We start from the raw sequence: 26589 nt of genomic DNA, 5'->3' as shown, positions 1-26589 counted from the left end.
AGTTCTCCAGCTTCAGTCACTTTTATGCCTCAACACTCGATTTTTTATTAGATTATTACTATTAGATTTCAACGTTTCATTTTCGTCATAACGTAAACCTACGTCACATTTTCCCTATTTCATTATATTATTATTATTATTATTATTATTATTATTATTATTATTATTTTACTATTCTTCAAATGTTTTACTCTTGTCCCCCGGACCCAGAATTGTTATCGTAAAAAGCGAAATTTTTCTATATATTACATAATAATAATAATATAATAATAATAATAATAATAAGAAGAAGAAGAAGAAGAAGAAGAAGAAAATCAATTTATATAGGATATAAGTGTGTGTGTTTTATTTATTTATTTTTCATTAAACTTGCTTATGGAAAACAATGTGAAAAAAAAAAAACATATTCCAAGGAATTGAGCCAAGTTTCATGGATAGCAAAACAATACATAGTAAATAAAAATTCAGGAGAAAGAGCGAAATGATGATGATGATGATGATGATGATGATGATAATAATAACAACAACAAAACAATTACAAATAAACGGATAAATTAGTGGTAACAAATTAAACAGATCACATAGCAATAAACAAAACAATCTTTTCTACAAAAAATAAAAAGTATACAAAAATAACAAAAAGTGAGCATACACTCAAAGTTTAACCTGCCTTTTTGTTACAGGATTAGATAGATTAGATCTTGATACCTTGATTAAAGTGATAAAAATGGGGGAACTTTAAGAAATATTACCTATCGTATTTATAAGTTTTGATGTAATTTCCACCACAAACAACAATTCAAATATTATTTTACTTGTAGCTACTAAGAAGAAAGCGTGGCTACTTGAGAGGAGGTGACATAGCCTAGTTTATGGAGAAAACAATATAAAATCAAGGTAAATAATATATATTTTTTATTGTGCTTAGGACTTTAATTTCGTCAGATAAAGCAAATTATGTAAAATAATGTGATTTAATTGTGTGTATTTAGATTACATAAAATTTTTGCTTTGAAATCAGTCGTAGCCAGACAAAACAGATATTTTATTTTGAAAATTTAAACATTTATTTTGCAACACAAAATGCTTAAGATGGAGGATTGAAATATGGTTCAGTAACAGTTTTCCTGTGGTGGGTGCATACACTTTTAGACATTGTGAGATGGCAAATAAACGAGAGAGAAAGTCTGAAAAGCATGTTTTAGAAAAACTTCTAAACAGTCATCTGAATAAAAGCGTTATTTGCTGTAATGCCAGAAAGTGACCGGTGGATTTGCAGTAACATATGGCCATTGATAGACTCCACAGCATATGACACATAATCTGTGCCAGGACAGCACAGGCCTGTCTTTAACATCCTGGGCCATTAAGTTTTATGACTGTCATTATGAAAAACCCTGCAGACCGGCACTGTGCAAAGATCAGATGAATGATTAAGGTTGTAAAAGGGCAGATTTTTGCATGTTTTTACTTTTGCATTTGATATAACATAGCAAATTATAGTAGATATACAATTTAATACAATTTATTACATTTATAGCTGCAGCCTTTGGACTTATAAAGCTATTGCGCTCTCTGCTGGAGAGCAATTAGTCTACACACAGTCTACAGGTCAGTACAATTATTTCATTTAATTTTGCAATAACGTTTTATTTTAAATCCAATAAATAAATACATGCAACAACGTTATCTTCTCATTACCAGATTATATGTGTATTATATTGTATTGCTATATTGTATAATGCTGATGGGGATCATTTAGATCGTGGTCGTGGGCCCTGTGTCTCACCTAGTTGCCTGTTGACGGCAACATTGCCCAAAAAGTTGCCCCATGTATCATCAGCCTAAGGGTCATCCTTTAATTAAAAACTGTCTTGTGAATTTAATTATATTCTACTGTATGCGTACAGTTTGTGATGTTTTAATAACAAAGAGTCACTGCTCTCAATGCTGCAGTAATCATGGCATGAGAATAACTAGTTTAACTAAGAAAGAATTATTGGTTATGATGGAATTGAGAATCTTAATTTTAAAATGAGATTCTGTGCCAGTTCAAAAAACCTGTGTAACACCTTAAATCATAATTTGATCTTTAAAATGACCATAAATGTTAAATGCTCCAATACTGACACAGTGAAATCTAGTATTAAACGCTAGATGGTGCTGTTGGATATATTTATTTGACAACTTTACCATTCTGAATTCTTTTAATGGATATCAAAGCAGTTAAGAGTATTATTGAAAGTAATTTAAAACAGTGCAACAGTACGGTTTGACTGTCTGTTGTAGTATTTAAAACATATGCAGTTATGCCAAATCTGATTTAGCCTACAGATGAATGCAGGTACCTGAGATGCTGGACAGATAAGTGTACTATGAGAGAATTATGTTCAAGAACAGTTTGAGTACTCTATCATTTCAGATCAGATCATTTTGGCACCTTTATGGTCATAAGCACAAGTGCAACTCATAACTGAATCATCTCAGACAGATGGTTTGAATGAAGAGCTGTAATGTAATACAGAGACTGTACAGCATTGTCTCTTTCACAGGGTCTGAACAGGGCAGAAACATCTTACTGTTAGTAATTGAAGCGCTTACTCTAAAATTATTCTTTCTTTCTTTGTTTCTTCCTTTCTTTCTTTAGTGTTTCATCTCACATACTACATCAAAGATGAAATTTTTACTTAACTTTGTGTGGTCTTTTACTTATTAGCACCACATTTCTCACATACCGTACATTTAATTTAACACAATCAGCTGCCTTCAGATGATTTTTACTTGGACGGATATCTTACTGTATAGAAATTGTAGGCTGGAATACATTTTATAAGTAACAATGCAAGACTTAGACTTATAAAGTCAGAACAGAGACAGGAAAGTAAAAAGTGAACAGAACTGGATGTGTTTATTTGCCACTGGAGTATTTGAGATGCATTTTTTCCTTAATTAATAAAAGATTGCTGGAATACCTGAGAGATTTCATCTCTAGATGACAAAGAAAGAATGGTGAGAGACCTTGGTAGCCCCATTTTACATGAAGGATAGGCTATTGACTACACTTCTAAACTGATGTTGGGCTTTTCTGCTTTTGAGAACACGCTGCCGTATTGCAATTCGGTTTATAGGAGCGTGGAGTGATGTTAAGTGTTGGACGATGTGCCAAAAAACACTCCTCCTTTTTTGTAAAAGAGCAATTTAGAAGAATGAGGCAGATTTTACTAGAGAAAGGCAAGGTTATATTTCCTTATTTAACAGATTTTTTTTTTGTATGAAATTCATTCAAGTCATTTAGAATTTTTTTTTTTTTTAATGCTCTGAATTCTTTTGACAATACAAGCCGTGGTATAGGTTGATCAATTGAAGTGACCTTGTATGTGTCTTTAGGCTGAAATAAAACCCTCAAATACACTCAATACTCAAATACACAATTGCTTATTCTTAATATACATAGGCTATGCTTCCTCCAACTTGAGTTGTCACTTTTTGTCACTTCACAATGAATTTCTAAATAAATAGGCCATGCATGGTGTTTTATGTAAATAAAGATACAGGTGTCTTTCATAAATGTATTTGAATCATTATTGAAAAAAATAACAAAGCAGCAAGGCGAAATCCTACAAACCCTAGCTTTACAGTTCATCTTCTTTTATGAAATACTTCGTGTTTTGTAAGAAAAAAAGCTTGAAAGTGTACAAGGAGGATAACAGATTTCTGTTTCAAATAACACGAGAGCGAGAAAGTACTGTCCCTTTAATTGTCTTTCAACTTTGTTGCTTTATAATGGACTTCTAGAAAAGGCTTCAAAGACACCAGAAACACTTTTGAAAAAAATTGAGAGGTGATGGAACTTGCTTTCATGTTTTCTGAGGCACATAGACTCCATTTTCTGAAACCAAGCACATGCTGTGGCGCTTTGTAAAAATCACTATACCTTCTTCTACTTCAAGGTTTCTGAGGGATAATAGCTATTCTAGGCCGACAAAGGAACTGTATGTCTAAATCGTGTCTGAGCTGATACGGCTTTAGGGTGACCATTTTAGACACTTATTCCAACACTGGACTGAAAGATGAATGTAGGAAGAAGTCCAAGGATACTTTGCTTACAGTTCTGTTCTGATGACCCTTTATGTCCATGCAATTCTTATAAATCCTTAGGGACATTATTAAAGAAGGAAATGTTACAGATGGAGGCAACTGACTTAAACGTCAAGTGTAATAACGGTTCTTTTAACTTAGTCAAATCAAGGAAATGGTTATATTGATTAAAAAAGAAACTGAATCAAGAGGGATGTATAGAAAAAGTTTATGTCAATGCAACTGTGTCAAACGTATGATTAAATCACACAAATAGCTTATTTGTTGGTTTCAAGGTGCTGAAAATGTAGTTTTAAAACATTGAAATGTCGTGCACTTTCTTTACGCTCTGCACCTCCAAATATGTCTAAATGATTGATATATAGCTGTTTTGTTTTCTTCTTATTCTTTAGCTTGGGTTAAAATAATTAATTTTACTTTGTTGGAACAGCAGCTATGCTAATGATGTCTCTATTTGTTTCTCTGTTTTGCCACGGGATTTACACAAGCTTTGGATCCAGAACACCTGAGAAGAGATGATGCTGACCCTCAGAGGACCTCAGATGATGCTAACCCTGAATCAACAAACATAACTAACAAATATTGCTACAAGTGTGACTGCATCATATAATAATTGCTGTAAATAATGTTCATCGTCTGGCTGACTACGTCTTTTATACATTTTTCTGAAAACTCCTGTCATATGCACAGAAAACTGACATTAACCATTTATAAGCTACTACTGAATATCGTAGAAACATAATTTTCTGTAAAGTTGCTTTGTAATGTAAGCTCTGTACAGCTTTGTAAACTTGAACTGAATTGAATTGAATTAAAACAACTGTGCACTTTTTCTTTTCAACTTTGATTTGAGCTAGATGGAGATTTTATTAAACCCACAGACGCTCAAAATATTAGGCCCATCCGCTGGGAAACACCACCTTGTGCAACAATATCATAAAGCAAAGGTAAAAATGGCTTTCTGAGTGAACGATTCAAATGACTCTTAAGGTCAGTAACTGTCACACACCTGGACCCATTTAGTGTGTTTTGCCCGTGACCCAGTTTGTGTCTTCGGTGTTTAGTTTGATTAGTTCCCAGGTGTGTCTATTATCTTCCTCATGTGTTCCATGTCCCTGTTAATTTAGTTATTCCATCCACCTGTGTTTCCCCATTATCCTTTGTACTTAAGCCTTGTCCTTTCAGTTCTGTTTTTTCGGGTCTTCACTTGCTACTTACGTGTGTCTACCTCTGTGCTCCATGTTGGATATCCCCTGTGTTGGATATATTAAAAACCTTATTCCGTTTATCCTCGACTCCGTATTCCTTCAGGCAGCGTAAAACCGTGACAGAAGACCCGACCTTCAAAAGAGAAAGTAGAAAACTGCGTCTTTCCCTCCGTTTTGCTTTCGTTTTTTCTCAGTCTTTTTGTTTTGTAGTGTTTCTATGGATCCCCTCTATCGTCCCGAATTCCTCATCCTTCTGCTGAAGCAGGAAGGACGTTCTCTCGAGGACCATACCAGACAGTTTATTCTATTAGCTAATGCCACCAGCTACCCGGACAACGCGCTCTGCACCTTCTACAACACCAGCCTGAACTCCAAATGCAGAGCGTTGTCGTCCGAAGATGGTCCTCGAGAGGATTTCGCCGCATTCGTGGAGTGGACTCTGGCGAGAAATGGCTCATCTTCCACCATCTGCCCCATAGAGGACCTCGCCAGCCCCACTCCCGACCCAGAGACCAGCCAGCCACCATCACGCCGCACGGAGCCAGAGCCCGCCGCAGCCGCAGAGCCCGAGCAATCCATTGACAGGGAACAGGATCTCGTGAGCGCGACTGACCAGGTGTGTGAGCCGGCCACACCGTGCATCGTGGGAGTCCTCGTGGAGATCGAGGGCGTGGAGGAAAGCCCTGCCCACACTCCTGCGACTGAGGGTGAGCCGGATACAGTCTCTGAAGGTCATATGGAGCAAGTTCTGGGTCTGATGGACTGGTCTATGGAGGTAATCCCTAATTTTCCTGTTTCCCTGCTGGTTCCGCCCAGCCCTGAGTTTTCTGTTTCTCCGCTGGTTCCGCCCAGCCCTGAGTTTTCTGTTTCTCCGCTGGTTCCGCCCAGCCCTGAATCTTCTGTGTCTCCTGTATTCCCTCCCAGCCTCCCTCTCCCGCCTCCTCCCAAACCTGCTGGTCCCTCTACTCCTTCGCTGGTTCCATCCAGTCCTGATCCTCCTGTCCTTCCTCCCATCCTTCTCCTCTCTCCTCCTCCTAGACCAGCCAGTTCCTCGCCATCCCTGCTGGTGCCAGTCAGTCCCGCAGCTCACCCTCAGTCCGCGCCATTGGGGCGCGGTGGTTCGCCGCTGGACTGCCAGTCTCCAGCTCCGCCTTGGCTCTTAGCTCCCTCGTCTCCACCGTGGCCTGTCATCCCACCTGCTCCACCGGGCTCCCTCGTCCCTCCGGCTCCACCTTGGTCAGTCATCGACCATCCGCCGCCTCGGGACTCCACTCCTCTGGTTCCACCTCGTCACTCCATCCCTCCGGCTCTGTCAGGCTCCTCCTTCCCTCCGGTTCCACCTCCATCCTCGGTTACTCCGGCTCCACAGCGGTCTGCCGGGACCCCGCCTCCACCTTGGTCGCCTGAGCCTTCAGCTCCACCTAGGCCCTCCGGATCCTCGTCGTCACCCTGGCTCTGCGGCTGTGCTGCTCCATCTTGGGCTCCTCACCCACCGGTGCAGTCTCCGCCTGTCGGCCCCCTGGTGTCGTCGACCCTTCCTTCACCATGGCTCCTCCCGCCGTCGACTCCACCTTGGATCTCAGTCCTGGCTGGTCTCTGGTGGACCATCTGGCTCCTCCTGCTCCTGTCTCCTCCCTGGCTCCTCCCTCCGTCGTCTCCTCCCTGGCTCCTCCTTCTGTGGTCCCTGTCTGCTGGCCCCCTCCTGGGAGTCCGTCCTCCACCGGAACCTCCTCCCAAGTTCCCACCCACGCCTCCCCCTGTTGTTTCTACGGTGCGAGGACGCACCTACCGGGAGGGGGGAGTACTGTCACACACCTGGACCCATTTAGTGTGTTTTGCCCGTGACCCAGTTTGTGTCTTCGGTGTTTAGTTTGATTAGTTCCCAGGTGTGTCTATTATCTTCCTCATGTGTTCCATGTCCCTGTTAATTTAGTTATTCCATCCACCTGTGTTTCCCCATTATCCTTTGTACTTAAGCCTTGTCCTTTCAGTTCTGTTTTGTCGGGTCTTCACTTGCTACTTACGTGTGTCTACCTCTGTGCTCCATGTTGGATATCCCCTGTGTTGGATATATTAAAAACCTTATTCCGTTTATCCTCGACTCCGTATTCCTTCAGGCAGCGTAAAACCGTGACAGTAACTTGTTTCGTTCTTGAATTAATAATTTTTGAAGTAATCAGTTCACTTAATAATTAATAAAAACCTAATGTTGTAACATTGTAACCTAGTCGCTGAAAACGGAAAAAAAAAATTTTTTAAACTAAAACTAAAAATGGTTTAATAAAATTTTGGTAATTAAAATAAAAGTGTAATAAAATAAAATATAAATATTAGATGGAAAATAAAAAAAATAAAAAATTGAAATACATCCATTTCAGTTAAAGTACTTAAATTACTAAAACATTTCCGTTTAAATAATAAAACAATTGTAATTGCAGTTACAAAAACAAAATCACATAACAAAATGACTGACACCTTAACTAAAATAAGAAAAATAAATAATTTTAATATATATATACATAACACTGAATGAAAAAAAATCTTATTTTTCACTAATTATAATTTAGGACTATTGTGTGTATATATACATCTTATGTATCTTAAAGGAACCTTTATTTCCACTCACTCTTCCACTATAAAGATCATTTAGTAGATTTTATATATCTATATATATCTATATATATATTTTTATTTATTTATTTTAAATATATATAGATTCAATCAGATCTGTGACATTACCATGATTATTGATTTATTATTGACAGTATTCTACTCATATTAAGGTGAAAATGATGGCCTCAATAAGTGATCTTGGACCCAAACTGACTGTAGAATTTGCAGGGCTCCAGTGTGTCCCATCCCTGTAAGAGACAGCACATCTCCCTTCAGTGCAGCACAGCTGTCTGTGGGGAAAGAGAATACCCAGCAGCACCATAACCGCTCACATCAATCTCTGCCCGCTTGACAGGCGCTATGCCCACCTGTTCGTGGGTACTGCTTTCCAGGCCACAGTTTGGGCTACGTGTGTGACAGTCACTGGTCTGGCTGCTCGGGCTTTTCAAGCCTCAGATTACGTATGTGCTCTTTTATGACATCGGTTACTGTTTATGCAACAATCTTTTATATTTAATCTGCTATTGACATTATATTTCAAGCAGTAACAGCAATGTGACACAGTATGACTTGTTTAAAGGTATTTAAAACAATATTTGTACATTTGTATATCATTTTGTTAAATAATTTATAATATGGAATAATACGAAATGTTATAAACTATAGATATACAATTATATTTTATTTTATTTTTCATATATTTTATTCAATTATTTATTTGTAATTTTAATGACCTAATAATGACAAAATCCTTCTTAATTTACTCTACTATTTAAGTGACCTGCACATCATTTAAATGGTTAAATATTTTTTAAATAAATGGTGACTTGTTACACCATCTAAAATATGTGTTTTCTCTTATGCATTCCAATTTTTCTTACTGTATTCAAAGTGCACATAATTAAAATATGAAATGGATCTTACATCACTTACTATACACTTAATCTGATTTGATAATTATGATGGGTTTCAAGTGGAATCTTTTGATTTAATTGCATCATCTCTTCTCAAGATAATTATAGGGACAAATCTGATTTGAATGCATGTCTGATGAAATTATTTGAAATCTCATGCTAAAATCGTAATATTAGTCATCAGGACCAGACATATAAATAACACATGCAACAACTGCTCTGGAAGTGTGATCTGGGATCCGTCAATTCGCATGCACTTATGATCTGATCACGACATTAAGTGTGCTGAATGAATTTGACAGTTTAAAATCGATTAGTGATTCAAACGCATTCTTACACTTCTGTGGTGATTAAACACATGTGCTGGAGACCTTCTCTAGAGGTTTACCTTCTCTAGGTAAAGCAAACCAGTTCAGTTTCACACTACACAAGTCACCCCTCATTCTAAATCTCTTTCCTCCATCCCTTTACCCTTCAGTTGCTGCTTTCAGCGTAATGTATCTGAAGTCCATTAGTAGCCCCCAGACCTCTCCGCCTCCCCCCATCCCGTAAATCCCCTGCAGCCTTAAGGCACGGCCCTTAATGGCAGGGGTGGTTGGAAGTGAGCTCTTAACGGATCCACAGCAGGAAGTCAGTGGCTCTCATGTTACCTGGACAGGTAAGACAATGTTTGTTTACTTTTATCACTGTGAGTCCGGAGGTCATGGAACATCAAGACGTGCTGAAGCATTAGAAGGTGGAGGCTTGATGTTGAAAAGGCTAACACTCAATCCTGAGATCCAGGACTGAGACGAACACTTCCCCAAAAACAGTCGTATATCTGGACTGACAGTGGTTCTGCCTGGGCTGTGCAGTTATATATTAGATCCTCTGATCTTTTCTACAACCTAAACAAACATGTGCCTGCAATCATGTAAAAAAAAAAAAACACTGGTCATGTAGGTGGCAAGCTAAAGCAGAGAATTAAATATCTACGTCTTAAATTGACTTCTATGCAGGCCTACATGTACAGTATATATACTATATTGTTTACAAGTACGAGGTCAGTAAGATTTTCTAATGTTTTTGAAAGAAGTCTCTTGTACCCACCAAAGCTGTATTTATTTTCTAAAAATAAAAAAAAGAACACATTAAAAAGTATTATATTGTGAAATTTTATTACCATTAGGAATAGCTGTCTTCTGTTTGAATATTTGAAAATTAAATCTATTCCTGTGATGCAAAGCTGAATTTCCAGCATCATCACTCCACTCTTCAATGTCATACAAATCTTCAGAAATCATTCTAATTTTTGCTGATTTACTGCTAATAAATTATTTCAAATATCATTAAAATATTTATGAAACCCTTTTTTTTTAGGATTTCTGATAAATAGAAATTCAAAAGAACAGCCTTTATTCTAACCCTGGAACGTGACGTCAACGTTCTCAAAGCATCTTCTGAAAGAAAAATGAATTAAGTATTGTAATTAATATTGTTCAATGATTTCATATGATTTTTTCAGTCTTTTAGGACCAGAATCAATAATGTCTTGATGTATACCACTAAAACAAAGCAGTATGTTGCTCCAGAAGCCAAGTGTGCGGCCTTCTTCAGGGCTTCAGGAATTGCAGTAATTAACAGCTTCTCTTCCCCTGATCTCTTCCCCTTCTCTTTCTCTTTCACTGCGATTAACACAGAGAACCTGACGTGTGAGAAAGCAACCGTCCAACTGTGAGCAAAGCAGCCTTCATCCGAAAAAAGACCCAAGGCCCTCGGTACGAACGTGCGAAGGTGGTCCTGAAATAGGAATAACCCTATGAGCACTACCCTTTCTGTTTTTTAATGTTCTAGAATGTTCTGCTCCTTCAATCCGTGTGGTTAGTGTGCAACACGCTACTTTAAACGTTGCCTTAGATAAGTGTGACATGTACATTACAAACTATTTTGCTTATTTTATGACAAAATGTCTTGCTGACAGGAAGTAATTGCTCAATGATTGACTCTTCATTTTCAGGTAAAAGTGGGTATTTGGGGCTTGAGGTTAAAAAAGCATTAACTTATTATTGTGTGCTTTGTTGACATTTTACTGAATAAATGAGATGACGTTGAATTAGCCTCAGAGAACCATAAAGAAAACTCACTCTACTGCATGTTTTTCTTCCACGCCACGGTAGACAGTTTTGACAGCAGGAACTTGACTGTTTTGGTCTCTGTTTTACCTAAAAAGGTCTATGTTTCCAATCAGTAGTTGTAGAAGTGACAAAACGCTTGCACATTCTTGGATTGGTTAATGTAAGCTGGCAATGGATTTGTTGATGCTTGTATTTCAGCAGTGAGCTTTGGGTTCTGTGTTTACATGTGTTCTCACATTCATTTAAAGTCTATCAAGGTGCACGCACTGCCAGGGGATGATGTGAATTTATAGCACGGAGATGTTAGTAAACCTAAACACAGTTGTGGAAGAGCCCTGTTGAAATCACATATTTGTCCAAGCAGGCTTGTGATTATTCATCCAATCTATCCTGCTTTTAAAATCCTTCATATGCCACCTAACTCTTTAATGAATGGAATGGAATTGAACTACTGGTTTCGTCTGGTCAGAGGAGAACTGGCCCCCCAACTGAGCCTGGTTTCTCCCAAGGTTTTTTTCTCCATTCTGTCACCGATGGAGTTTCGGTTCCTTGCCGCTGTCGCCTCTGGCTTGCTTAGTTGGGGTCACTTCATCTACAGCGATATCGTTGACTTGATTGCAAATTAAAACAGACACTATTTCAACTGAACAGAGATGACATCAATGAATTCATTGATGAACTGCCTTTAACTATCATTTTGCATTATTGAGACACTGTTTTCCAAATGAATGTTGTTCAGTGCTTTGGCGCAATGTATTTTGTTTAAAGCACTATATAAATAAAGGTGATTGATTGATTGATTGAATGCCTGCCGTGAACAGAACAAAGTCCTATTTGAATCCAAAGGCTTTGTGTTCTCCATCAGAAGAACTGTAGCAAAGCACAGCAGTTATGTGAGGAATTCCCAGCTCAAGACCTTTGGATTCATTTGCTGCTGTAAGGTACGTTCAGCTTCGGTGAAAAGCCAAACACTGTGCACTGGAATGAAATGTGATATCTAGGCTTAGCACTTCAGACACAACATCGCATTGATGCTTAAAAGTAAAAGTTACGCTTCATCTCCATACATTCAAGGCCGTTTGAGTTGGAATTTGATTACAGTGAAAACCTTTAAGCAGAGGTATTTTAACATATGCTGAAACTGATGGATTAGATATAATTTTATATATTTAATTTGTGCCTATAGTTTTTATTGAACATGTTATTGAAAGTTTTTATTGATCGTTGTGGTACAGTCATGGTACACAGTGATACAGTACCATTATACTTATTTTTATACTATGGTATTTACAGGCATTATAAGGACGTTTTAACAAACACCAAAACCTGAACATATTTTGCATGTTAAAGTATAAATATAATGAGTTTTCATAATGTTTATACTTCTAACTTGAATTTGTAATTGTAAAAATTACTTAATTTTGTTGAAAGCACAACATTTTTGTTGAAGGTGGCAAAATGTTTTTTTTCCCCCCTTTCAGATTATTTCTGTGGTTATACGGATATATTTAAATATATTTGTAATATAATATAATATAATTAATTATAAGTATATATTTGTATAAATTATGCAACATAAAAGCCCCCAAATTTTAGTTTATTTATTCATTATTTCTAAAGTTATAGATATATAACTTCTGAAATATATTTACAATATAATATTATAATATAATTATATTTTTGTATGTATTTGTGAATTTTTATGTGAAGTTATAATTTAATAATTTTAATAATTGTTTTTTTATTTTAATTCGAAACAACATTGTGCAGATCCTATAACCTAAAGGTCCCAAAATACTGTTTCCGAATTGTTTATTATAATTTATTATGTAGATATACTGAGATACTTTATTTTAAAATATTTTATAATATAATCCTTATATTGGTATATATAACAGACATCAGTAATATTAGTAAACAATGGTTCTTTCACTATTTATGGGACATTAATCAACAATATTTCAGCAACATTTAACCTTACAAAAGCTCTGTGTTTAAAGCCAAAGGCCTGATGTTTGTTCAGGAGTGTGTCGTCCGTCCTTCGCTGATGAGTGACAGCCCCAGGCTTTGGGGTTTAGGTTAAAGATAAAGGTTTCACAAACCTGCTAGTCTTAGAAGTGGGATCAGCGACATTCTCCATCCATTAAAGCGTCTCTGCAGCTCTCTGACCTTAAAGAAGTCATTACCCTCATAATTCAAATTGTAACATCAATCCTGTTACATGCTCCAAATTATTTGAACATGATTTTGTGCTAATTAATTGACAGCATTAGCTCAGAGCTGAGGTGCAGGGGTAATGCCCTTGACACAGAACCATACCATACCATAACAACTTTATTTGTTAAGCACATTATAACAACCAAAGTTGACCAAAGAGTTGTACAGGAAAAATAAACAAATGTACAATTAATAACCACACAATAAAAGCATTCAAAGTAACAAATTAAATCAAATAAATAAAGTCGACAGCTTACGAGGCGTCAAAAGCCAAAGAGAAAAGATGGGTTTTAAGAAGGGTTTTAAAAACAGATAAAGAAGAGGCCTGCTTAATATGCAAAGGCAGATCATTCCATAGTTTAGGAAAGGCTACAGTGTTCCCAGGAACATAGCTGAGTCTGTCCTGCTTTATAATTAAAGTAAAAAAATAACATATTATGCAAATCTATCTTTGTGCTCTGTACACTGAACCTGTGCATTAGACGCTTTTCAGATGCTTACTGCTTATGTTGGCTAATGTGAAAAATACCACCAGCAGTGGTGTGAAAATTAACAGCCATGTGGCACTTGTGGATGTTCTGAATGTCATATAGAGCTTGACCTTCAGCATTAGTGAGGTTCACATTCCTCAACCAGCATGTGAGATGTTATCACACACACTCCAACATCTGCCTTTTCTGCCTGTAAAGAGAAAAAGAGAAAAACCACCACCCTCATCATTTAGTCAGTTGTAACTGTTTCAGAAAGTCCACACAAGAAAGAGGTGACATGCTCAGTTGGTTGTCATCAGGGTACAACATGATATCTTAAAGGTGCAGTACAGCTTAAAATGAAAATTCTGTCATCGTTTATTCACCATCATGTCATCCCAAACCCATGTAATGTGTTATTTTCATTATATATTGAAAGTGTCAAGCTCCAAAAATGAAAAAAGCACAATAAAAGTCCCATAATAGTAGTCCATATGTTCCAAGTCTTCTGAAGCCATATCATTACTTTGTGTGATAAAATGTATAAGCACTCGAATCTAATTCATGTTCAAATATATTTACATAGAGGTCTAACATCATTTGTTATTGTATGTCTTTGTAACGGATGAATGTATGCACATATTTAAATAGCACTTACACTATCATTCAACATTTTGGTTTCAGAGATAAAAAAAACTGAAACTTTTTTTTAAAGCAAGTATGCATTAAATTGATCAAAAGTGACAGTAAAGACATTTACTGTATAATGTTAACAAACAAAATATACAAAAATATATAATTGCTTTTCTTTTGTAGAGAATTCTGGAAAAACCATGAATTCCACAAAAAATATTAAGCAGCACTAACTGTTTTCAACATTTATCATACGTTTCTTAAGCATATTAAAATGATTTCTGAAGCATGTGACACTGAAGACTGGAGGAATGATGCTGACAACTCAGCCTTGTCATCAGAGAAATAAGTTAAAATATATTAAAATAGAAAACTCTTTTAAACTGTAATAATATTCTACAATATTAATGTTTTACTGTTATTTTTGACCAAATAAATGCAGCCTGGTGAGCAAAAAAGACTTCTTACAAACATTAAAAAACCTTCCCGAACCCAAACTTAAGAGATTTACTATCCTGGAGAAAAAGATTATAAGTATAAAACAACTTCAATAATGGTACTGTTATGGTGCTTTTATGCTACTCATTGTTTGTTATTTTTGTACCTTGGCAAAAGCGCAGCATTATACTACCTAACATCTCTTTTTGTGAACTATGCAAGGATATTTTTTTGTGTAAAATACACCTGTACAAACCAAAGGTGGTCAGTGTTAGCAGAATAAAGGATATATTTTAGTATACTCACTCATCTCCCAAGAACGATTTAGCATTAGGCTTGAGTTCGTTTATTAACAGTAAGCTTAGTTGTGGCTCAGAGCCCATCACTGCCTGCAGTGTTTGTGCAGCTCAAAGTGTGTGAGTTTATTCAGAGGCTAAATAAAAACAATTCCCTCTGTGATTTGGCCAACACATGTTTATATTCCCATCTTGACTATTGAGATTGGATTACCTCAGGCCATACACTGAGATTATGTTTGGTAAAATCCTGATGACAGAGCTCTGGTCGCTTGTTACTGAATAAATTATAGCTGGAAGCAGTAATGCTTTGTCGTTGAGTGCATTCATTAGGACAAATGAAGGAGAGCTAATGCACGGCAGCATCCAGAAGTTTCATGCTCATTCGGACGGCATGTGCCTCTTCAGATGTTCAAGCCAAGTAGAGTTTAAATACAATTTCCAAACAAAAAAAGAAATTAATCTTTTGATAATTAAGTTGTAATATTAAGTGTTTGTCAAAACAGCTGGGAAAGTAATCTCATATGTGTGTGTGTGTGTGTGTGTAATATTGTACATAGATTTGTGTATATATATATATATATATATATATATATATATATATATATATATATATATATATATATATAGACACACACACACACACACACACACACACAATTTTTTTCAGTTTTATATGGAAATATTTATATGGAAAAAACAAGATAATATATTATATGATATGATATTTAATATGTAAAAAAAACATTTATTTCTATATATTTTATATATGATGTATGTGATTTTTGCATATATCATAATACATGCAATGCAATTTATAAAAATATAATTTATCAATTACATTTTTTTATTTAATAATTCGTTTAAGTAATTATATTTCTTTTCAGCAGAACTCGGGGGTTGTAAAACATTGTAAATGTGTTAAAAACCACAGCTCAACCGATAATAATTTTACCAGGCAAAGCATAACAGTTATCACATGGTCATTTAATTTAATTGCTTGACTGATAGCGAACATTAGACTCAAGCTGATTAAAATGCCAGCGGCCTGTTGGTGTGCTTTTTAAAGTGCGGGTAGTTGACCTTTCACATGGCTGAGGTCGGTCCCTTCGCAAAGTGACAACTGGCTGCGGATTCCTCGACACCACGCCAAAAAAAGTACACGGGAGTTGCGTTTGAATTTTTGGTATGATGTGACTGACAGCTCGGCAGTTTATGAGCTGCTGCCAGGAGATTATGCATCAATATCAGAAATCCTGCAGTCAGTCGGTGAGATGAGATGACGCATATCGAGTGCGCGCTTGTGCTGGTCCGGTGCGCGCGCGCGGCGCGGCTCGAAATAGTCCTGTCATGCTAGTTTTCTAATATTGGCGCTGAGTTACCGGGCAGGGATAATGTGACAGCTTTGCGTAAGCATACGTTTATAGATTTATGACCGCATTACCATTTGTATAGCCTATCTACTTTATTGTATGTAAGTTTTATTTTTCTATGGCTAACAATGATTAACAATACTTACCTACTCTTTCACACTGTAATGTAGTCGAACTACACATATTTTTTTTTTCACTTTTTGTTGTTGTTTAAAACAACTTTTACATTTTTGTGATTTTTGTACTCTAAACTAATATTTTTGAGATGTAACCAGCACATGGCTCATATTGTGGTACAACATGCCCCACTAAATGTAAAACAAACAAACAAAAAAAAAAAAAAAACACCTTCATACTGAAACTGACCTTCAAAAATAAACTGTGACAACCCTGGTCTCCTCTACATTTGCAATGTAGACCTATATATATATATATATATATATATATATATATATATATATATATATATATATATATATATATATATATATATATATATATATATATATATATATATATCATTTTTTTTCTTCTATGTAATTTATTTATTTTTGTTCATATAAAACCTAGTGTGGTTCATTGTCAGAAGTACTGAAGACTTTAGTGGTACATGTTTCAATAGTTGTTTCAATAGTAATAATTTATAAAATACCCATACTGTACTTTGCTGCCTGTCACAAGAAAAAAAAAAAGTTAGCACAGAAGTAACTGCTCATAACAGTTAAACATTTGAAATGTGACTTAATCTGCCCATGATCTCCTTGAGTTCTTCATGCACCCCAGCATTTTAAGACGCTCCTCAGTGCTCCTTAAAAAAAGAGGCCTTTGTTTTACACATATAAGCACATATAAGCAAGAGAAACCCCTGGCCACACATCTCTTGTCCATCATTACTGTTATCATAAGCCAATATTAATCTACAGCTGTCTGGTATTCACAGTGAACACAACCAAAAAGAAAAGGATCAAATGGCATGTGATAACATTCACTCTGCAAGTGAACAAAACATCACGTGCATTAAATGTAGCCCATGTTTACATTCCTTCTCATGTTGCGAAAATTTCTATTGCAATAAATAATTGAATCTCTGATGACCTTGCTTTTAAGGTTCTGGAGGTTGCAGTGAATTCTTAAGAGCCTTTTGTTTCTTTCTTAAGAGCCCAAAGCAAGCAGAAATACATTTTAAGACACTGTCTCGTATGAAAAGATGCCACTATACTTAAGTGTGCATGAACAATTGTGAGTTTCATTTTTTACAATTTTGCAGTTTAACAAGATTTCTCAAAAATATTTAAAAATATAAAAAAAAAAAACGTGTGCACCGTCTGGTTTTATTTCCATTTTTGTTTCGAAGGATGAAGATAGACAGCTGGTAAAAACCTCATTCTCCTCAATGCACTGGAAAAATACTTTCAAAGGTAATATATTACATACATTCAAATACATCATGGTGAGACGTCACCCTATAGGCTGACGGTGACTGAAAGTGGTTGTTAAAAAAGTACAAATGAAAAAATCTATATTTCTGTCATGCTGTTTGCTCCTACTTGTAGCACTGGACACACTAAGACACATAAAGTATATACACTACAGCTTAATGGTGTTTGTATCTACTTCCAGTAGAACCCACCCCACTCCTCACAAAAAAAAAGACAACCCAGTTGCTCACTTTCGCCGTATGTCCAGATACAACAAAACGCCTGTTTAATGAAATCCAGGGTGCTCGCTCGGTCAAACGGCGCACAGTGCCGCTCTGTGCGCGTCTGCTAAGTTCCACAACAGTTGTCGGTGACAGGTGCTGAAAGCAATATAGATAGAGTCAAGTGGCTTCAAATAGCTGCTCTCTGTCTTCAGCAATGATAGGGAATGCAGCTCACGCGTCAGAAAATCTTTTCATATAGCCAGTCCATCTTTTCTGCTCTCAAATGTCCTCTTAAAGTAACGTTTGTCCTTTCTCAAAGCTTAATTTGGGTCCGTTTTGCTGAGGGTCAGTGCCAGAGCAGCTGCTAGTCTCATCACTACAGTATGTTTGCTTCTCTTTACTGTCTTTCCTCAATCGAGAGAGAGAGAGTTTTGCATTCATCCGAAGGGTTCAGCTTAGGATGGTCCCGCTGCAGAGGGTGTAGCGCCGAGCTGCAAGTGAGATGAGAATCTGTTACACTAAAGCCACAGAAAAACAAGCCAGCGGAGAAAGAAGCGGCCACAGGGCACTAAAACCAGAACAAGTCCTTGCTTTTATCCTGGCTCTGTAGACCTGAGAGGAGGAAGGAAGAGGAAGAAAGGGATAAAGAAATGAGGAGAGGGAAAATAAGCAGCAAATATAGATAAGTGAGAAGACTCGAGGCAAAGAAAGCATTAAAGCCTTAAGAGCGAGGGTGAAGAGTGAGGAACGAATATATATCAGAAGCGCAAAGGTCAAAGTCAAAAAGCTTGGAGATAACTAGATTTTAAACTCTGAATATGTACTTCAACAAGCTCTTGAGACATTATTATTTTGACATTATATGTTTGAATTTTTTGAGCTGACTGATTATGCTGCGATTTTAACCTACGATGGCCCTAAAAATGTATTTAGATGCTTTAAGTCACTCTTTAAAAAATCGAAATGTCATTGCATTATATAACAAAGTATTAAACTGGCTTTTCTCTGAAATAATTTCAGTTTCTTCACAATTATCTGCACTCAAACTGATGTCAAGGTGATTTTAGTGGATGTATGATGTCAGTTCTCCTAATATTCACACAGGCACCCTGATAAAACTGTTCAAAGATTTTTTTTTTTACAAAATTAATACAGAAAGAAGGCATTCAATTGATTGAAATGACAGAAAAGACATTTATAATATAACAAAGAAATTATATTTTTTAATGAATGCTTTTCATTTAAACTTTCAAGTCACAAAATAATCCTGAAAAAAAGATATCACAGTCTCCACAAAAATAGAAATTATTGTAATGATGCTTTGCATCAAAGGAATAAATTACATTTATAAAATGTATTAAAACAGAAAAGGTTATTTTAAATGATACGAATATTTCACAATTTGACTGTATTTTTTATCAAATAAATCCAGGTAAGCACAATCTTACTGACCCCAAACTTTTGAACAGTAATGTTCCACTAACATCTGACAAGCAGAAGGTGTCACAAAATGTGGTCTTATTTATTATTTAATGGCAAAAAAGAAATTAGTGATGTGTTCTTTTCTTTAAAATAAATGCTTTTTGGTTTGATATTTTTTTTAAAAAATGCAATGACATCCATTTGATTTTAAGTGTAGCTCATGTGAATAAACACTTTGTGATGTTTCTGTATGTAGACTGCATGCTGTTCACACCTGCATCCATGTTCAGGCTCATATCAGAGCTGGCTGCTGTGAAAGCTCCGGTCCACGTCGAGCTGCCCGGTTCACTCTTGCTGATATCACACGGCGAGGCTCCAGGTGCGGGAACCGTGGCTGGAGGAAGTCTATGCGGCCGCACCGAGGGCACGAGCAGAGAGCTGTAACGGGGGTCAAAGTGCGTTCCGTACATGTCGTGCATTGAGGGCCGGGGGTAAGCAGACCCCTGGGTGCCGATGGCTCCGCTGAGCGAGTAAGGGTGATGGTGGTGAGAGGGGTGCCAGGGCTCTGGGGTGGCTTGGTGAAGATGGCTGTGTAGAGACGCGGTGGAGTACGGGTCCGGCGGGAAGGGAAGGTCTGTGTGGGAGGAACCCAGGGCGCTGCCGAGAGATGCTGTCACTGACGGCTGATATGCGCTGTTCCAGAACGAGGGAGGGAAGCTTCTCTGGCTCATAGGGAATGATCCGTCTGTGGAGGGACACATTTATGTAAATGTTCTGCATATTAATGTGGATCAAAGCATATGATAATTCAAATATACAACAACTTGAACCTTTACATATTTTGAGATTAATGCCCACACCTTTGGATCAACAAAACATAAATGCAACAAACTGACTGTAAAAAGTATGTCCTAATTATCTATTTCCTAATCTCCTGTATTTAACTAATTTGCATTAGTTAAAAAAATATATATCTATTGATCTCGAAACAATGCAAAAAATAAAGGAAAATTTGGTCTGTTGTCATGCCTAATATCTGTGCAAAATTATGTCCTAATTATCTGTATATTCTAACTAGATAGATTTGCATTATTTTTTTTAATCAATCTATCGATCTTGAAACAATAAAAAAAAGAATGTAATGATTGTCATGATTACTAGCTATGCAATCCTAGCTGATTGTAAAAAATGATGTCCTAATTATCTGTACTGTATATACTAATTTAAAAAAAATCTATCTATTGATCATGAAAAACAATAATAATAAAATGGTGACTCTTGACATTACTAATATAATCATCTTAAAGGATGCAAGGAAAATATATTAATTAAATTTGTCTTAATTGTCTGTATATCTTTATTGAATTTGTATTAGCTTTAAAAAATATATCTATCCATCTATCTATCCTAACAATGCAAAAAAAGAAGAAAGAAATTCATGACTAAAATCTGTGCAATCAAAAAGGATGCAAGTAAAACATATATTAATTACAATTTAAATGAAAATGTAGGTTGCATCAGATTCCCACCTCTCCAGGATGATGTGCCTCTTGCTGTCTTGCTGATGGTGGATCCAGTTGCACAACTACTAGACTGACTCAAAGCCCGACTGAAATGTTCATCCACCACCGAACTGATGTCCCCTTGGAAATAAGTGAATAGCACACATCTGGAGCTGATGTATTCAGCCTCCGGCGGGTGATCTTTCTCCCGGGCACAGTCCTCCTCTTTTATGGATGGCCCGGAAAGGTTGGAAAAAGAAGAGCTGCTTCCGCTCAGTGGTTCTGGGGATTCTTGCATTTTGGAGTAAAATGCCAATTTCTGAAAGCATGCAAAAAATGGCAAAATCAATTTACATTCAACTCTGATATTTACATGATACAGAATTGAACATCAGTGAGTTTGGTTGTGCACAATTTGTGTTCCTGTAATGTTTCCAAATTATTTTCAAACACTAGCACATACATATATACAAAGCTGTATATATAAATATATAAATTAAATCATAAAAAAGAACGTAATATACTCTCCACAAAGCATTACACATGCCAACAGCATTTATATTGCATTCATGCTAACAATATATGTGTAAAATACAGAATTGTTTCTTAAACTTCTTAAAATGTTCTTAACTCTTAAACTGCAATTAATAAAAAGCTCTCATGGCCATCTTACTATGTAACTTCTTTTAAAGTTTGTAAAACTATTTGGTCAAGATCTCAGAGAAAGTTTAGCGCACGAATTCAAACAAAACCAAAATAAGGAAATCACTGCTTTAAAATACATTTAAAATAAATTGAAACACAATAGAAGCGTAATGCAGTTAACGTATACATGAACATACCTGATGGTGATATGGTGTGTATGCTGCGGCAAAATAAGGTTGAGGTGGACCATAAACTTGATACATGACATCCAAGCAGCTCATGGCGAAGATAGCTGTTATATCACGTGTAAAAACTTTTTAGCGGAATGAGAGGACGCTTCATTTGAAATAAAGCGCTGGCTCAGCGTGTACAGACAGAAAATGAAGCTCCGTGTGGAGTCCGGCTGAGGCGCACTGAGCAGCTTTTATGTTCTGTACTCTGTCTTTACGCGCGAGTCTGATTCACTTTAGGGATTCGGTTCATTTGAATGACAAGTGGTTCAGTGAGTTGATTCATTTGAATCATCACTCAAAGTGCAGAAGTCCTTGAGTTATATGGTATAAGCTTGAAGTAAAATAAATATTTAGTCAGCAATATAATCTCATAGAGTTTACAAGATTAACTAGACCACATATACCATGTTCCAAAAATAGTCAAAATTTAGGCAGTTTTCTCAAGTTTAGATGTCTTCAAGTCTAATGTTGTCATCTCAACTGAGATCTTAGCTTGCATGCTCTGTTGTATGTTGTCTTGTTTTGTATGTTGTAGTGGGAAAGTCTAAAATTGCGTTGTTTTTCTTTTGTTTCTCTGTTGAAGTTCGTGATCAGAAACACTGCAGATCGGTGAATGAATCGCTAAAATGAATCTGTTCAAATAAACGACTCCTCCGCGAATCGAACCTCTGGGAAACGAGGCGTTTTGTCTTATACGCCTGAGATCAATAACTCCTTGTGATTATGAATCGTTCCTACATGTAGCTCAAGTATATTTAACCATCAAACTGTTCTGGTATTACAAATAAAAATATATATTTGTTTTTATTTTAGATTTGAGTGCATGTTCACAGCAATACACATCTGCTGATATATCTACATAATGACATTGTCTGGTCTCTTCTGTCTCACGCATGTTTGCCAAGCTGTTTAAAAGCAAAATTCAAAAAGCTTTCAAATAATTTGAATAATAATAATAATAAACATAATTCAGAGAATGTGGAATATGATTTTTTTTTACAAACTAAACAGATACATTATTGCTAAATAAATGTGCTGCCATTGGTCTATTTAAAATGGTGCAAGTGTCAAGGGGCATTTTTCTGTCATTGGGACCCTAAAAAAATCTACAATATACTGCAACTGAGAAAACACTGATACAGTGGAATCAATGCTTCGGAATCCAATACACTTCAGATGAGCAGCTGAAGTGGTGTCATCATGATTTTACTGGGAATTTAACAGGAATGTTTGGTATTCTGTCACGTATAACACACATCATGTCTTTCACATATTAAGCTAATCTAGCGCTGTCCAGAGTGCTGGAGGTGAAATATTCCAGTTATTTCTCAACAAACACCAATAGCATTATCTGAGGTGTAAAGTGATCCTCACAGTTGTAACTTCTGAATTTACTGTAGTTGTATTTTCCCAGGATTTGTACATTCTTGTAGACATTCCCATATATTTCCTAAGCGCCCAAACAATGAGACAAATGATTTTATTAAACAAAAAAAAAAACACTCACATGAGCCTGGAAAATGTCCTTAGTTTGAATCAAAAAACTGTTTCATATTTTCCAGAAAGTCATTAAAATACAGCAACACAGCAAAAAAAAAAAAAAAAAAAAAAAAAAAAATTCAATCAACAGAAAATATAGTGTGAATTTTTTTAAGTAGGAAATAATAATAATAAAAAAAATTATAATCATTTATAAAAATAAAACTGTAAAACATGTAATGTATAATCATTTATAATTTGAAGTAAATAATAATTATATTATTATATTAATAATTAAATTGTTCATAAAATAATTTTTCATAAAATATATTTAGCTATAAATTCTAGAAATATGAATTATATTGCATGGAGAATACGGTGATAAATATGGCAATAAAAAGATTCTAATTGCTTCTAAATAAACTCAAATTCCCTGTTCACGCTTCAAGTTTAGCTCTTTCACACCTGCTCGCAGATCGAGTTACGGCGTGCAATAACTCTCCATTTCTGATTTGACAGCTCTCAAACAATAGGGGTTTCAGACTGAGTAACCTGACAAGGTTTCTATTTCTACCCAAATAGCTTAAGGACAAGGAATTGTTGAGTGCTAACACCCAGCTAATAGGACCTAACCTACTGAAACAAAAGTGCATTCAACACATCTAATGAATCAGAGAAGATCAGGGCACATCACGTACAGCTTTAACTGGCCTGCAGTTTTCAACATAGGCTCTTTCCTCTAACATCTGAGAATAAAGGAGTCTCCTGGCTTTGTGCCTCTGCTGACAGAGGAGACCCTTGGCCCCCAGTCATGCATTTGCAGGTAATCTGGGGGGTAGGAGATGAGAGAAAGAGAGCGCAAAGGCATTGTCACGGCAAGTTGACGAGAGAATGGAATGTAAACATGTACTTGAGTAAAGGAGGAAGAAATGTTTTGACCAAATGGTGACACACTGTGATTTTATGGTAAGCCCAAATGGCATTACACTCCATAAGCAGATTTTTTATGAAATAAGTCATTCAGAATAATATGCGGGTGAGTAAATGATGATAGAATTTTGGACCTTTTACAAGAAAAAGTGTAGGCAACCATGACAAGAAGTGATTTTAGTTGGGCTGCAATCAGGGGAACAGTTGAGCTCCATGTGCTGCTGATGAGGCAACAGAAGCCCTGGTGAATTGTGGGTTTGTGACATGGAAGTGAACCGCTGCATTCAATGTGACCACAGCAACTGTTGAGAGAAGTGTGTGTGTGTGTGTGGGGGGGGTCTGCTGTGCAACACGAAACAGAGACTGTCTGTTTTAGGAGAGCTGGAGTGGCACCTGTCCCAGCCGCGGAGAGACAGCACATCGTATGGACAATCTACTTCAGGGTCTGTAGATCCTACAGGAAGACCACCACATAACTTTTTGTCTTAATAGTTGTTGTGGAGGATATAGTCAGATTTAGGAAATCCAGCTTATATTAAGACCTTCCAATTTCTTTATTGAAATTCTTTGCTATATTATATACGAATAGAATATACGATATTTAATTAAACAAATGCCAGTAGTCATGACGCAATCAGATTTTTGAATTAGAAATCTGAATCGATTCATTTAAAGCAATTCAAGCTTAGAAATGGATCAAATTTGTGAATTAAAGGGATAGTTCACCCAAAAACGATAGATAGATAGATAGATAGATAGATAGATAGATAGATAGATAGATAGATAGATAGATAGATAGATAGATAGATAGACAAACAGATATATAGATGGATATATCCAGGGAGAACAGAAGTTTTCTAGAAGCGTTAGACACACCTGTTGCTGTTTTCGGGCAGTGATGAAGTAGTGACCCAGACTGAGGAGGAAATGTAGAAATGCACGCTCTCTGGATCAACTCTTCACTCACTGAGAGTACAGTTCAGCTGTGAGTTTAGCTCCCAGTGTCATTTGAGTGTCAGTAGATACAGTGAACTCACTTGTTTCACACAGTGTCTCCATTCAGTTGTCCCCTCCATAAAGCTGTGCTTTAGACACGCTCGTCATAATGCCACTCATACGTCTCTATGTTAAACAGGCCTTGGGCCAGTACATTTCTGCTATATTGAATTTACAAATATGTTTCACATTATTGCTGAATTATGTTTGTAATTGAAAAAAACCCTTTGAAATGGCAATGCAGAGGTTGGTTATTACAATTATATGTGCATAAGACAAGACAAAATTCTCTCTATTCAGAGATTAGATGAAAAAAAAACCTACATCAACTCTGCATATTAACTTGAAAGAGATATGTGCCAAAAATCATCACGGGTGATTTTTAATTACAGAAACTGATTATTCATCCTTGCCAAGTTCTTCTATTATTGTATTTGGGCAGTGTTAAAACGTCCTTTTAGAAAACACTTTCTCCTTCTTCATTGTTAAAAATAAGCCACTGCCCAGACATTCAAATATCAAACTCAATAGCCCATACAAGTGTCATTATGTTTTGTAAAATGCAATTTCCATTCATTTTTTTAAAGTTATTCTTACTGTTAAGAATCGCAAGGCCAACTATTTAAATTGATGTTTGAATAAACCAATGGTTTGGTGGAGTTATTTGGCCATCCTAGCTGGTGCAGAAAGGGCTAATGGAGAGTTTCTGCAGTGAAGACCTTGAAAGTTCAGGGACTTTCGAAGTGTTAATGTGCTTCTACTGAAGAATTACTATACCAATCAATTTGAAATCTCCTGTTTGCTCTCTCAAACCACACATGAAGTCAGTCAGTGTGGTTCCTTTGTTTACTTGTGATTTTTATATATTTTTTTAAGACAGAATTGACAAGGGACAGGAACGTCTTTCAAAGATATCATCAAGGAAACCTCAGGTTTGTCACAGTTTGAAAATTTACTTTAGCTCTCGTTCACCATGCATTACAGTTCATCTGAGGTTAATGTCTTAGTGTACTTTGACTGATGCTCAGGAAGACGTTTTCATTTTTGTTTCTTTCTTTTTTTTTTCTGAACAATGCATTGAAAATTGCTCTGTATATAAGCACCAACATCCAATTAGCTAGCTCTTAAAAGAGCGTATGTCTGAGATGCTTGTTTAGACCATGACTTAAAATAGACCATTTCATGGAAGAAAGTGCATTCTCCTCCGGTTACTAGAGTTGGGTCCGAGTCCACCTTTGTCGAGTACGAGTCAAGACCAAGTCCACAAACATCGAGTCCAAGTCCGAGTCCGAGTCCAAAAGGGGCCGAGTTGGACTCAAGTCCGAGTTCTTAAAGGCCGAGTCCGAGTCGAGTCCGCCCGAGTCCA

General features: G+C 36.4%; 1 protein-coding gene across 2 annotated transcripts; it reads right to left on the bottom strand.

Moving 5' to 3' along the window:
• Positions 1-16951: 16951 nt before the first annotated feature.
• LOC113073781 (transcription cofactor vestigial-like protein 2) lies at positions 16952-21988 on the bottom strand. 2 transcript variants are annotated; one of them, XM_026246544.1, is made up of 4 exons: positions 21783-21988; positions 20968-21259; positions 19713-20183; positions 16952-18628 (listed from the first exon to the last, which is right to left on the bottom strand). In XM_026246544.1, exons 1-4 carry the CDS (start codon positions 21864-21866, stop codon positions 18585-18587), a joined length of 891 nt encoding a protein of 296 aa, XP_026102329.1. In that variant the 5' UTR covers positions 21867-21988; the 3' UTR covers positions 16952-18584. The 2 variants fall into 2 exon arrangements, with proteins under 2 accessions (XP_026102329.1, XP_026102330.1); XM_026246545.1 differs by having other exon boundaries at positions 16952-18507.
• Positions 21989-26589: the final 4601 nt, after the last annotated feature.

The sequence above is a fragment of the Carassius auratus genome, unplaced genomic scaffold (assembly GCF_003368295.1).
Source record: "Carassius auratus strain Wakin unplaced genomic scaffold, ASM336829v1 scaf_tig00012849, whole genome shotgun sequence".
In the NCBI taxonomy this organism is placed as follows: Eukaryota; Metazoa; Chordata; class Actinopteri; order Cypriniformes; family Cyprinidae; genus Carassius; species Carassius auratus.
This window is presented reverse-complemented; position numbering and strand designations above follow the sequence as displayed.